Source organism: Lactuca sativa, chromosome 9, assembly GCF_002870075.4.
Source record: "Lactuca sativa cultivar Salinas chromosome 9, Lsat_Salinas_v11, whole genome shotgun sequence".
In the NCBI taxonomy this organism is placed as follows: Eukaryota; Viridiplantae; Streptophyta; class Magnoliopsida; order Asterales; family Asteraceae; genus Lactuca; species Lactuca sativa.
The window spans coordinates 17,303,609-17,318,112 of NC_056631.2; the positions used below are offsets into that span (position 1 = coordinate 17,303,609).

Consider the following 14,504-nt stretch of genomic DNA (forward strand, 5'->3'; position numbering starts at 1 on the left):
TAGTGGTGTTAAGGAGAGGGAGGCAATAACATTAGGTAACGAGAGCAGTGAGAGGTCGATAACCTTGTGATATTCACAAGGATGGTGAAGGGGTCTTAAAGTGAAACCCGGGCAGAAACACGACCAGGAAATAAGTTCATAAATCATAATCAATTATGACTTTTAAACATTAGTACAGTATTTATATAATAAAAAATATATGTTATTTATTTTGGATTTTCGGATATCCGAAAATTTATAAAACTACTATCCCAGTCCGAAACCAAAAAACCGAATATGTGAAAGTTAAGTCCCAAGTTGTTTCAAAATTAAGCAACAATATGAAAGGATAAACCAAATTTAGCACAGTAAACACAATAAAATGATGATATGATATAAAACAAGATAAATTTATAAAGTTACAAATATAAAGTTATCAAGTTTTTAATCCTTCAATTTTAGAAAGACCTCCTCTATCAGGTAAGAAGAGTAATTGGTATTTCAATTAAACTGCTGGACACCAAAATCTTGAAACCTAAATCAAAATCACAAATCCAGGGTTTTTTTTTTTTCTTTCTGAACCAGTTAACCAAACCAGGGATAAAAACTGGTCTCACTTAACCTAAAATCCGACGTGGATGCTTAGTTTTCTAAATTGTCCTCTTTGATTTATAGTTATGAAACTTCCACTCTCTTATTATTATTATTATTATTTTTTTTTTGCAACCAGAATAACAATTCATTTCATGGTTAAAATAATTTCTCTACAAACAAAATTGAATTAATTTAACAAATACAGATTATTTTCAAGAACAAAACAAAGTTAACAAACTACAGTTTCCAAAAACAAAAGAATCTATACATCAGCCACCACGATTAGATAGGACTAATAATTGTTGTAAAATGTAATTTTCCTTACTTAAAATCGTTCCTGTTTTCACCATTTTCAATTATGCAAATCAGTAACAACTTATTGGCTACAATATGAAGGAACAATAATCTAGCACGAAACATTGACGAGCTCTTGAGAAAACAAAGCAAAAATCTTTGCAACGCTTTTCATTTGTAGAAGAAAAATTGACACAACATTAACACGCAACATACAAAAAAATTATGAGTTTATTATTACCATCCATACTTGGCTTGTGTTTCTGCTTTTGTGAGAAAGCCTTTTGAGCGCCTTTCTGCCAATTCCATCTCTTTAGATCTCATATCAAAGTATAAAGATCCAATCTGATGTTTCCTCTTGTGCAGCTTCGTTGGCTTCCCCTTCCCTGAAGAAGCCGGCTGAAAATAATCCAGAATAGGAGACTATAAGTACAATTCTAGAACATCAAAATCATTTTCAATCTTACAAATTGAAACAGGGTTCTTACTTCTTACTATGAGACCAAGAAAATATAACCAATTACCTGATATGAGGGCCCAAAAGCTATTCCAGTTGATTTGACTTGGTCTTCTCGTGGTCGATTCTTCATCAGTTCATCCTGACTAACCTCAATTATCTCATGCGGAATCTCATTCCTACCTCTCTTGCCAGGAACCCTCGTCATATTTTGTATAGCGGCTGCTTCTGAAATTTCTGGCTGCATATCTCCACTTGATCGATCAATCCACTTGCTTTCATACTGCGCATAGTTCCCATAATCACTGTAACCCTCGTAACTATTATAGTTTGCAGGATCTTCACTTGTTGGAGGAGCTGGGCCGTAGCTTGAATGATCCGTTTGAACATTCTCATACTCATACCCTCCATTATTGCTATAATCATAGCTCGCATAATCTGCAGTTGTTGTAACTGCATTCTCATTTGAATTAGGATTCGCATATCCACTGTAGGTATTATCGTGGTTTACATAACTTTCATCAACAGACAAATTCACATTGGAAGAGTTATCAGTAGCGAGAGAACTGTTATTATGATGCTTCACCTGATTATCACTGGCTTTATTAACAGTGTCCTTAACAACTTTTGAATTTGATAATGCTGGAACTTCAGATTCCAAGATTGATCTTCGACCCATGCCGGCGGAGGAGGGCAAAGCTCCAAGTGAGCCCGAGTTCCTTGGCGCAGGGATACTCGACAAAAACGACTTGACAGAGGGCGCTTCAGGTATGGAACTATCCTTTTTCGTTTGTTCTTCCTTATCATCGTCTTCATCTTCGTCGTCGTCATCAACAACTTTGCTCATTACAGGTGGCCGAAACTGAACAACTTTTTTAGGTTTAGGCCCCAGAGAAAACGGGTCAGATCTTTCGGTTTTTGGTTGAGGAAGTGAAGAAAATAAAGAGGCGGAGGATGATGAATTGAATCCGGATTGTGGCTGTGCAACCTTCTTGGGTTTCGAAGTTGTTAGAGTCTGTGGGGGAGGGTTTGAAAGTTGGGATTTTGGTGTTGGGAGAGAAGATAAGAAGTTTCCCCCAAATTTGGTTGCGGGTTGCGAAGGGAAGTTCGATTGGCTTGCTTGATTCTGTTTACGTGGTTGTTGTTGATCTTCATCTTCATCTGAAGATGCATACGTAGCTAGCAAAGAATCCATTACCGGAATCCGGAGATAAAACCCCCTGATTAATTTGGGGAATATGTAGATAATATCTAGGGTTTTGATCAGAAAATCGATTTCTATTGTTGCAAACCACTCGGAGGCAGATGTCGCCGACTCGCCGGGTTGAAAAGAATGGGTGAGGAGAGAGGTTAGTGGGCCAAAAATGAAATGGTCCAAGACTCCAAGATCTTTTAAAAAGGTGAAATGCATTTCACATTAATTATATATGTCACATATAATTATTATAATAATTATGATTAATTAATATTTCTTATATATGTCTTTAGGGCACATATTAAAAAATTCCTATTAGATTTGTGATTGTTAAACAAAATTTAGAGTGAATTACATGAATAGTCCCTATGGTTTGGGATAATTTGCACGTTTGGTCTCTAATTTATTTTTTTAACTCGGAAGGTCCCTACTATTTGTTTTTGTTACGCGTTTGGTCCCTACTATTTTTTTTTGTTACGCGTTTGGTCCCTGTCTTACTTAAAAATATTATTATTAAAATATGAAAAAATTATAGGATAAATAAGGTAAGATGAGGGGGTGGGGTTGGGGTGTGTTTATTCAAATAAATTAAAAAATCAAGGGCAAAATAGTCTTTTTAGTTAAGACAGGGGCCAAGTGCGTAACATAAACAAACAGTAGGGACCTTCCGAGTTAAAAAATTAAATTAGAGACCAAACACGCAAATTACCCCAAACCATAGGGACCATTCATGTAATTTACTCCAAAATTTATTAGGGAATAGCAACATTAAAAAAAGATTTTTTAAGATGTGTTTTAAGGACATCCATAAAAATATTAATTATAAAAAATATTAGTATAATTAAATATAAAATATATTTATTATAAAAAGTATGTTTTATTGAAAAATATATAAAATACATTAATTATAAAAAATATTACATTTAATTAATATATTTCATATTTAATTATGATAATATTTCATATAATTAATATTTTTTATATGTATAAAAAAACACATATTATAAAATTTCAAAAAAGAAATCAAAATTTTGATAAACTAGATTTTATTTTTTAGGCTAATTGAATTATTGAACCAATATATTAATTATCAGGTTAATTTATATGGTTAATTAAATCAAAGAAAATATCGGTTTTCCGATTAGACATTGATTCGTAATTTTAGAACAAAAATATACATATTGAACTTGTCTAAATGTCATATTCTTGTCATCTACTTATCAAAAGATTATTTTGTTTTGTAATTTTATATGTTTTTTTTTTTTTTTTTTTTTTTTTGCATTATATTGATCGTGCATGTATTCTCCGACCTTTTCAATAGTTTTATTATATTTTACATGATATTATTGTAATATTACGTCAATTTAGTATTCTTGCCTATATTATTTATGATTCTCACAACATAAATCTCATGCACCAATAGAGTCTTAGAGTCTGACACTCGCTAGTATCAAACTAATTAAAAATATTAATAAGGTGTTAGGTTTGTAATATTTTTCAACATATTTTTAGAAAAAAAAAATCATTTTTTAAATGACAGACCACTTAAATGTTGAACTTGGGAGATTCAAACATGAAATTACTCTATTCTGAAGTGTTTATCTCAAGTGATCACTACTAGACCACCTTCATGGTGATACTTTTGTAAGTAGTTCACTCTAAATAAATCTAAATAAAACATAATGTAAGGAGAAAACAACAATGGTGTTGCATCAATGTTGTTTTAGTATCATCATGTGATGATGGGTGTTCGTCACAACCATTCACATTAATTGGTTTTCTAGATTTACAACTAGAAAATAATCAACATTTCCAAAAAAGCTATCATTTTTTAATGACACAAACTATATGAATGTTATGATGGAACAAGAATATATTAGCTTTGATATTTTTTTCTAACATGGAGGTAAGAAAGCAACTAAAAGGTCTATTCTAAGTTATAATTTTTTTTTTAAACAAGAAACTAAATATATTTTAATTTAATTATCATCGTACAATGAGTGAGATGACAAACGGGCAACAAGTTGCGTCGTTAAACATTTTTGTATGGTAAAACTAATTATTTTAAAGACTACATCCATAGATTTAGGGGATGTAGCATTGCTATGCATAATCCGTTGTACTCTATGTTTTACCAATAATGCCACAAGATATTTTAATTGTCCAAGATATTATCTTAACTTTGGAAGTTGTTTTCTTTTAGTGACATAATTATAAATTCAAGGAGGACGTCATTGATGATGGATTACGTTTAAATGTTAGTGATGCTCAAAGACTACTATAAATCGAGGCATGATGATACAGCTTTTGAAGATTGTTTGAGTCCATTAGAAACAGAACTCTTTCAAGATGAAACTGAAAGTCAAACGGGATATCCAAACACATCTCAATATTGGGGAGGGCCGGAGGTTGGGAGTTTGGACGCTTTCAATCTAGTGTTGTTGTACAAATGGAGATGACGGTTTGTTAATGAGAGAAACTCCTTGTGGGTTTATCTTATTAAACTCTTACATGGAATTGTCGGTGGTGTTGCAGGTGGAAACACCCATACAACTAGTACCATGGTTTAGTAAAATTATTTGGTCCATAAATAAGTTGCATGATGTGGGGATAGTTGATAGAGCTACCATGTTTCGAGTGATGGTATATGGGTCGTCTACTTGGTTCCAGTTCGATTCTTGGTGTAGTGGTCTGATTTTTAAAGATCAAGTTGACATGTTTTTTTCTTGTGATGGATTGGGAGGTAAAGGTTAGAGATTGTTGGGTCACACAAAGTTGGGTTTTTTCTTGGAGAAGGCTAATAAGGGACGGAGAAGAGACTAGACAGTTCGAGAGCATGCAATCCTTGTTGAGTTCCGTTTCTCTTGGGGTGCAAACGGATAAAGAGGGTTGGAATTTGGATCTGTCGGGAGTCTTTACGGTTAAATCAAATCGAAAGCACATTGATGAGGTTAGATTACAAACAGGAGGAAGGAAAACTATGTGAAATAGAAGTTTCCCCATCGAGATTAACATATTTATGTGGCGATCAGCTTCCTGCCTTACCACTCGGGTTAATTTGATCCATCGTGGAGTAGACTTGGAGTCTACTTTATGCCCGATTTGTGAGGTTCGTCAGTAAGAAGGTTCTCACCTGTTCTTTATGTCTGATTTGTGAGGTTCGTCAGGAGGAAGGTTCTCACATGTTCTTTAATTGTGATCTAGCATTATATGTGTGGATTTGTGTGGCGTAAGCATAAAGCTTAATGAGTTTCCCTCAAAATACCCCATACGATAAACATATAAGCATGCATAACGGCCCACAATCATCAGATTGGAATACCCACGCCCAATTAGTACTCGGACTAGAATGCCAAGATGTAACAGGTCCAATCAGTGGCCTGCCGCCTTAATCCAACTTGAAACATCCCAAAAATACAGTCCAAAAATTTCGTTTTAAAACTTATAATAAAACCATAATTCATCCATCATCATAAAGAAAATCAAGGGTCATGTATCTCAAAACATCATGTCAAATACTATATCAAAATCATATGAGAAAAATATCAGAGTCTAAACATCCCATGCTAAAACGGTGGTGTGTGTCATGCGATCATCCCGAGCCCTTCCCCTTGCAAGTGGAAGTACCTTAAACCAAAACTGAAAACTATAAGCACGAAGCTTAGTGAGTCTCCCTAAACCACCACATACTATACACATAACATATAACATAACTTTGGGACTCTACCCCAGCTGCATCGGGACGAATCCTGGCATCGAGCTTGCCCCGGCATCAGACCGCGTCTAGCATCGGACCTTGTCCAGAATCGGGCTTGCCCCGGCATACATACAACATATCATATAACATAACACATAACACAAGCATATAGACATTCATCACACTTGCCCCGGCATCGGACCGAACCCGGAACACATGACACATAACATATAAGCTAACATACATCGGGCATCAGACCGAAGCCTGGAATACATAACACATAACATATAAGCTAACATACATCGGGCTTTCCCCGACATTGGATTGAAGCCCGAAACGCATAACACATAACATGCAAGAATCACAAAGACATCAAACATACATAAACGCTTCTCGGGACCGCCCCAACATCGGATCATAGCCCGGAACTACTAACATCTAGGCATTGTGGCTATAGACCCGTTCCTACCGGAGAAAACTCACATTGCAATGTTGTCTACACAATCTCGCGGTGAGGAATATCTGATAGCTGCTCTAACAACTCCCCGACTATCAATATCACAATAATACTTAGTCAAAATCTGATAATCCTTCTCAGGGTAAAATGACCATTTTACCCTGGGTCAAAGTCAATGTTCTGTCAAGGTCAAGGTCAGTTTCAACTCCCAATCAACCCAACTCGTTGAGTTATCTCTTAACTCATCGAGTTCTATGTTATCCAGTCTTGTGATAAACCGAGTCAACTCGTCGAGTCCCTTCACAGACTCGTCGAGTTCCACCTTATACATAATCGGGTCAAAACACCTTAACTCGTCGAGTTCTTCAGTTTCCAAGTCCTAATCATGCCCAACTCACTGAGTCATCTCCTAGACTCAACGGGTTCACTCAAAACCATAAAAGGTTAGGGGACCACGACCCGACTCGCCGAGTGGCATGGACAACTCGTCCAGTCCCCCAATGTCAAATCCATACAGTCAATTCTAATAAATTCCAATGCCTCCAACTCACAGAATTGGACTCCTTAGAGACTAGCATTACACGTAAATTTGCTAACTTTACGTGTGTAACACTCATAAAAATCATGCCAAATTTAACCTTTTTAAAACATCTCAAAACCCATGATTATTACAAAACTTGTTTTCAAAATAGTATAATGTCAGAGTATCCCATAATCAAATCATAAAATCATGAAATATGAGGAGTCGTACGATCACGCCTTCGCCTTCCTGCGATCATCAGAAGTACCTGAAACAATAATCGATAAATGCAAGCTCGAATGCTTAGTGAGTTACCCCCAAAATACCAACGCCATAAAACATATTAATAACATATAAACAAACAACATGCAATATGAGCCTTCAACCTGACTGGATCGCCTCGCAGGCCTTCAGCCTATCTGGACCGCTCTCCAAGCCTTCGGCACGTCTGGACCGCCTCGCAGGGCCTACAGCCTATCCGGACCGCTCGTCGGGCCTTCAATCTGACTAACATGCTCTCCTGGGCTCGTAGTTTATCCGGAACGCCCTGGGTATGTTGGCCTTCAGCACAAAGCAGGACCGCCTCAACCCAACTCCCAGTCAAATAAACATGTGCACATAATATCATACCCTAGCATATATAACAGTCAAACCGATCTAACAGATCATTAATCATAGCAACATCCTATAACCAGGATACAGACCTAACTGGTCACTAACATAGCATCATCCTATATACCAGGATACCGACCTAACCAGGTCACTAACATAGCATCATCCTATATACCAGGATACCGACCAAACCAGGTCACTAAGCATATCACCATCCAAACTACCAGGATGTAAATCAATAAGCATATCATGCAATAATTCCGGATACAAATCCGATAAGGGTCGGCATTGGTGCCTTAGACCCTGTAGATATAGTGAGGAGAAATCACCTCACAAGTAGCTCGAATCGATAAAGTCAACTCCACCAATGCAGCTCCAAAAACACCTACATCCACCAATGACTCCCTTCCATAAATTCCCAATTTACCAAAATACCCCCAGAGTTCAAACTCGTCAACCCTTGGTCCAAGTCAGAGTCAAATACCAAGGTCAACAGTCCATGTTGACCCGACTCGTCAAGTGCAATATTTTGACTCGTCGAGTTCCTACAGAAATCACAAAGTCATAAAACCCTAGTCGACTCGCCGAGTTTCCAGGCACCTCGTCAAGTTCAAGAGTTTCCAAAAGTCGGGAAAACCCTATCCGACTCGTCGAGTCGTCTCACTGACTCGCCAAGTCCATGCAGAAACCATCCTCAGGCAGTCTTCATCCGACTCGTCGAGTTGACCATGCAACTCGTCGAGTCCATTCAGTCCATTACCCATTCAGACGATTTTAAGCCACCCCAAAGCTCCAAATTGTAGATCTATTTTCCTAAGGCACAAATTCCATTTAAAGTTGCAAACTTTACGTGCATGCAAGCTCTTAAAGGATTAGAACCACCAATACCAATTCTAGAATGAGATTTATGATAAGATAAGATGTCCATATGAATTAAAGCTGAGAGCTTTATGCATTTGGGGCTTGGAGAAGTCTAGATCTAAAGCCTTGTTCTTGTGACAAGCTCAAACCCAAAGTGGATCCTTTAAACCCTAAGTGTCCAAAGGATAGATCTAAGTATGAAAGGGTCAAGGTACAAGCTTTTTACCTCAGACTAGCTCCCAAAAAGATGTAGATGGCAGATCCACTTCCTCTTCTTCAATCCAAGCCTCTAATTCTTTGAGTCTCTTAATGAAAGCACCAAAACACACTTTAGCTCCTCATACACTCAAGAATGGAGTCTAGATCGATTAGGGTTTCCTTTTAGCCGTCAACAAGTGATAAGGGGCTGAAGGAAGGGACTTAAGGTCCTTTAAATAGGGTGCAAACCCTGAAATTAGGGTTTTCCCATTCCAGCTCCAACTCGTCGAGTCGGGTCTTCCAACTCGTCGAGTTGGTCACTTAATTCCCGCGGTCAAACTGGTCCCTACTCGACAAGTTAGGGCATCCAACTCGTCGAGTAGATCTTACAAAATGAACATAAACTTGCAAAGCTTATACGTGGGAGTCGGGGTGTTATAATTCTCCCCCACTTGCATTAGACTTCGTCCTCAAAGTCTGTTGCAGTAAACAACTCGGGGTAGTGCTCCCGCATCTCAGCCTCTGGATCCCACGTCCACTCGGATCCTCTCCGATGCTCCCACTGCACCTTTACCTAAGGTATCTCCTTGTTCCGTAGAATCTTCACCTTCCTCTCAAGAACGGCCACGGGCCTCTCCACGTAATTCAGACGCTCATCGACCTGAATATCATCTAGTGACACAACTGCCCCCTCATCCATAACGTACTTCCGCAACTGGGAAACATGGAAAGTACTGTGGATCTGACTACGCTCCTATGGTAGCTCGAGTCTATATGCCACCTCGCCAACCCTGGCAATGATCCGGAACGGTCTAATATATCAGGGACCCAATTTCCCTCCTCTTCCTGAAGCGGATCACACCCTTCCAAGGTGAGACCTTCAGGAGTACCATGTCACCGACCTGAAACTCCAACTCAGATCGGCGCCGGTCGGCGTAGCTCTTCTATCGACTCTGTGCGGTTTGCAGCCGCTGTCTAATCTGCTGAATCATCTCGGTAGTCTATAGAACTACCTCGGTTCGACCCATCACCCTGTGACCCACCTCGCCTCAACAGAATGGGGTGCGATATCTCCGTCCATACAACAACTCATAAGGTAGAGCACCAATGTTGGAGTGAAAGTTGTTGTTGTAGGAGAACTCTGCAAGGGGTAGGTAGGAGTCCCAGCTCCCACCGAAATCAATAACACAGGCTCTCACCATGTCCTCAAGAGTCTATATGGTTCGCTCACTTTGGCCGTCCGTCTGTGGATGATACGCTGTATCGAAGTGCATCCATGTGCCCAGTTCCTCGTGGAACTTCTGCCAAAATCGGGAGGTAAACCGAACATCACAGTATGAGACGATAGATACCGAAACCCCATGACGAGTGACAATCTCATGTATATACACATCGTCCAACTTCTCGGCCGATGAGCTCTCCCGAATAGGCAGAAAATGAGCACTCTTGGTCAATCGATCCACGATGACCCAAATAGCGCCGAACCCTTCGCCGTTCTTGGCAGGTTGGTGACGAAGTCCATCGTGATTTACTCCCATTTCCACATGGGAATCTCCAGAGGCTGCAGCTTGCCATGCGGCCTCTAGTGCTCGGCCTTGACCATCCTGCAGGTCAAGCAACTCTCAACATACCAAGCAATTTCTCACTTCATGCACGACCACCAGTAACTCAATCGTAAGTCCCAGTACATCTTGATGGCCCCGGGGTGAATAGAGAAACAATAGTTATGAGCCTCCTCCAATATATTATGTCTGACCCCACCAGACACTAGAACCCAGACCCTACCGCAATGGGTCAATAATCCCTAACTATCCTGAACAAACCGGGTGCTCTCACGCTTAATCCTCTTAAGCTTCCAATTCTCCCAATGCATACCCTCTGCCTAAGCTTCCCTGATCAAGCCCATAAGTGGAAAATCCACTGAAATCCTCATGCACGTCACTAGAGTAGAAGATCCAGCTGACTTGCGGCTCAGAGCGTCTACAACCACGTTTGTTTTACCTGAGTGGTAAAGGATCTCACAGTCGTAGTCCTTGACTATATCCAGCCATCTACGTTGTCGTATGTTTAGGTTTGGCTGATCCATGATGTGTCTCGGGATCTTGTGGTCCATGTAAATGGTACATCGGACCCCATAGAGGTAATGTCTCAAAATCTTGAGAGCGAATACCACCACTCCCAACTCCAAATCATGAGTAGGGTATCTTGTCTCATGTGGCTTCAACTGTCGCGACGCATAGGCTATCACCCATCCTCTCTGCATGAGGGCCGCTCCCAATCCCGTGATGGAGGCATCACAGAACACCACAAAATCCTTAACTCCCTCCGGAAGAGTCAAGACTGGAGCCTCGCATAGTCGCTGTCTGAGGGTCTCAAACGCCCTCTGTTGCTCGGGGGCCCACCGGAAATCCACCCCCTTCCTCGTCAGACGAGTGAGGGGTAGTGAAATCTTGGAGAAATGTTGTATGAATCTCTGTTAGTACCCTGCCAATCCCAAAAAACTCCTGATGTCTGAGGGAGATTTCGGAATCTCCCACTGCATAACCGCCTCGATTTTGGCCGGATCGACCAAAATCCCCTCCTGGTTAACAAGGTGTCCCAGGAACTGGACCTCTCGTAACCAAAACTCGCATTTTGAGAACTTGGCATAAAGCGGTTCTCGCCTCAAAACTCCCAATAACTCACAAAGATGCTCCTCATGTTGCTCTCGGGTCTTGGAGTACACCAAGATATCATTTATGAACACTATGACCGAGCGACCGAGCATCAATCTGCAGACCCAATTCATCAGGTCCATAAATACTGTTGGCGCGTTGGTGAGCCCAAACGGCGTCACCATGAACTCGTAATGTCCATAACGAGTTCGGAACGCGGTCTTCTCCACGTCCTCCTCCCTGACCCTGACCTGATGGTACTCGGACCTCAGGTCTATCTTGGAGAACCAAGATGCACCCTGCAACTAATTGAAAAGATCATCTATCCTCGGGAGTGGATAACGTTTTTTCACCGTTCACTTGTTCAACTCCCGGTAATCAATGCACATCCGGTATGAACCATCCTTTTTCCTGACGAAGAGTATCGGCGCTCCCCACGGGGAACTGCTCGGACGAATGAACTGTTTGCCCAGCAGTTCCTGCAGCTGTGATGACAACTCCTGCATCTCTGGTGGTGCCAACCGGTACAACGCCTTGGAAATAGGGGCCGCACCCGACACTAGGTCAATCCTAAACTCAACATGCCTCTCCGAAGGCACTCAGGGTAACTCCTTCGGAAACACGTTAGCACACTCTCTGACCACTGGAACCTCTGATACTGAAAACTGATCCATGAACCATGTATCCACCACATACACTAGACAACTCACACACCCATGCTGAATGTACTGACAAGCCCTGTTAGCCGAACAAACCCCTAATCCCTATCTGGTGCCCTCGCCATAAACAATCAGTTCTCCCCCACTTAGGGTTCGAACTACCACTCGCTGACCTTCGCAGTCGATCATGGCACCGAAGCGACTAAGCCAGTCCATACCCACGATCACACATACATCCCCCATGGGAATCAAAATCAGGTCTATCAGGAAAGATACTCTGAAAATCTCCAATACGCAACCCCGATAGACCGAAGAAGCGAAAATCTTGTGTTCGTTGGCGATAAAGACTCACAACGGACACTCTAGCTCTCCTACTGGCAAACCGAACTCCCTACTAAATGTCTGAGAGACAAACAACCGACTCGCTCCTGAGTCAAATAATACCAAAGCAGGTAAGGAGTTCACTAAAAACATACTTAATCACAGGTACAAACATATAAGCATAAAACAGATATAATCATGTAGATAAGGGATAGAAACATACCAGCAACCATGTCTGGTGCTGCTCTGGCCTCCTCTGCTGAAAGCTGGAAGGCGTGTCTCTGGATCCTCGGGGGCGTTGCTCGACCCTGACTCCCGTTAGTAATCCTCAGTGTAGTCGGTGATGGAGCCTACGTCGGCTTGGCTGCAAGTTGTTGATAGTTGGTCATCACGTGACCAACCTAATGACAGTGGTAGAAGATCCTCATATCCTGAATCGGGGCTGTCTGACGAAAATCCTTCGCATAATGCCCCTCCCTGCTGCATTTGCGGCACACGTTGCTAATCCTGCAAACCCCCGAGTGACCCTTCCCGTACCTGCCACAAGTGCGACCATGCTGTCCCCTTGACATGGAATCAGCGGTCTTAGACCGCTTCGGCGCCGACTGTGACTGTGACGGGGCCTGCCACTACTCCTTCATCTACAGCTCAATCTCCAACTCATGCCGCCTAGCGGCCTCCTGTAGATCCAGAAGCGTATCACAACGCTGGGTCGCCACAAACTGTCAAATATCAGTCTTGAGCATGCTCAGATAATGAGTCATATGAGCCTGATCAAAAGCAAACTCCTAGCAAAACATAGCCCTCTCCGTCAACATACCGGTGATCTCCGTCACTGTCTCACCATCCTGTCTCAGATCCAGAAACTCCTGAGCTAACTGTTCCCGCTTGACTCGTGGAATGTAGCGAGCGCGGAATATATCCCTGAACTGCTCCCAAGTAATAGTAGTTCTCTGATCATCTGAATACGACCAGTCACCAACCTCCACCAGTCCTTTGCCCTAGTCCTTAGCAGGTTCAGGGCACACCTAACCTTCTAGTCAATAGGACATGAGCACGTGAAGAAACACCCCTCCACGTCCGACGGCCACCTCATGGCTTTGATGGGATCCTGAGTCCTATCAAAAATAGGGGCTTTGTGTTGTTGAAGTCCCGATACTGAAAATCCCGACCGGCTCCCAACCCTGTCGCCGATATAGCTGTTGTGGCAGCCGCCTCATTGGGGGCAACATAACGATCATCGAAATACTCCACCGTAGCGGTCTTGATAGACCCAAACATCTTCGGCAACTGAGCCCGAAACATAGTAGCAACCTTATCATGCAGGATCTCCCGGATCCTATCGTCCATCTCGTTTGGCCTCATTTGGACGATAGTCTAGGGCGCTGTCGGCGCCTCCTGTCCGCCCTCTCTTGATCCTGACTCGAATCCAATCACAAATCGTCGTGTAACCACCATGCTGAAAATATACCAAAAAGATATCAGATATTCCACATAACAATCTGGGAACCAACTCCCAACAAAACCCTAGGGGTTGTGACTTCCTTGCTAAGCGTATGGATCCTGTGATTTAAGTAGTACGAACTCATACTACCTTCCACACCTACCCATATTTGTCTCAAGTATCATCACAACGCCCTAAAACTATACATAAGTATGACATGCGCTCATTCTTCACTCCTAGAGGAAGGCTAAATATCTCATGACCGACAGACTCATCTAAACAACCCATCGATGAAACTTCCACCAACCCTGCAGCACTCGTGTATGCTAACCATACATAACGCTGGACTCTATTGACTTTCGAATACCTGATCCTACCCTAATCCCTTCATCAAACAAGAACAAGAAATAAGACCAAACTAAACATTCTCAGGCTATAAGATCTTAATTATGTATGTTCGTGATGCATACACTAAGCAACTACAATAATGATGTCAATTTTATATAAGGAAAGACCCTAGGCTATCATGCATCATATAATCAGGCAATTCTATCATGCAATT

General features: G+C 41.4%; 1 protein-coding gene across 1 annotated transcript; it reads right to left on the minus strand.

The window, feature by feature from the left end:
• Positions 1 to 872: 872 nt before the first annotated feature.
• Positions 873 to 2,697, minus strand: LOC111903953 (uncharacterized). The gene is made up of 2 exons (XM_023899731.3): positions 1,392 to 2,697; positions 873 to 1,266 (listed from the first exon to the last, which is right to left on the minus strand). Exons 1-2 carry the CDS (start codon positions 2,517 to 2,519, stop codon positions 1,105 to 1,107), a joined length of 1,290 nt encoding a protein of 429 aa, XP_023755499.1. The 5' UTR covers positions 2,520 to 2,697; the 3' UTR covers positions 873 to 1,104.
• Between the last annotated feature and the right edge of the window lie 11,807 nt (positions 2,698 to 14,504).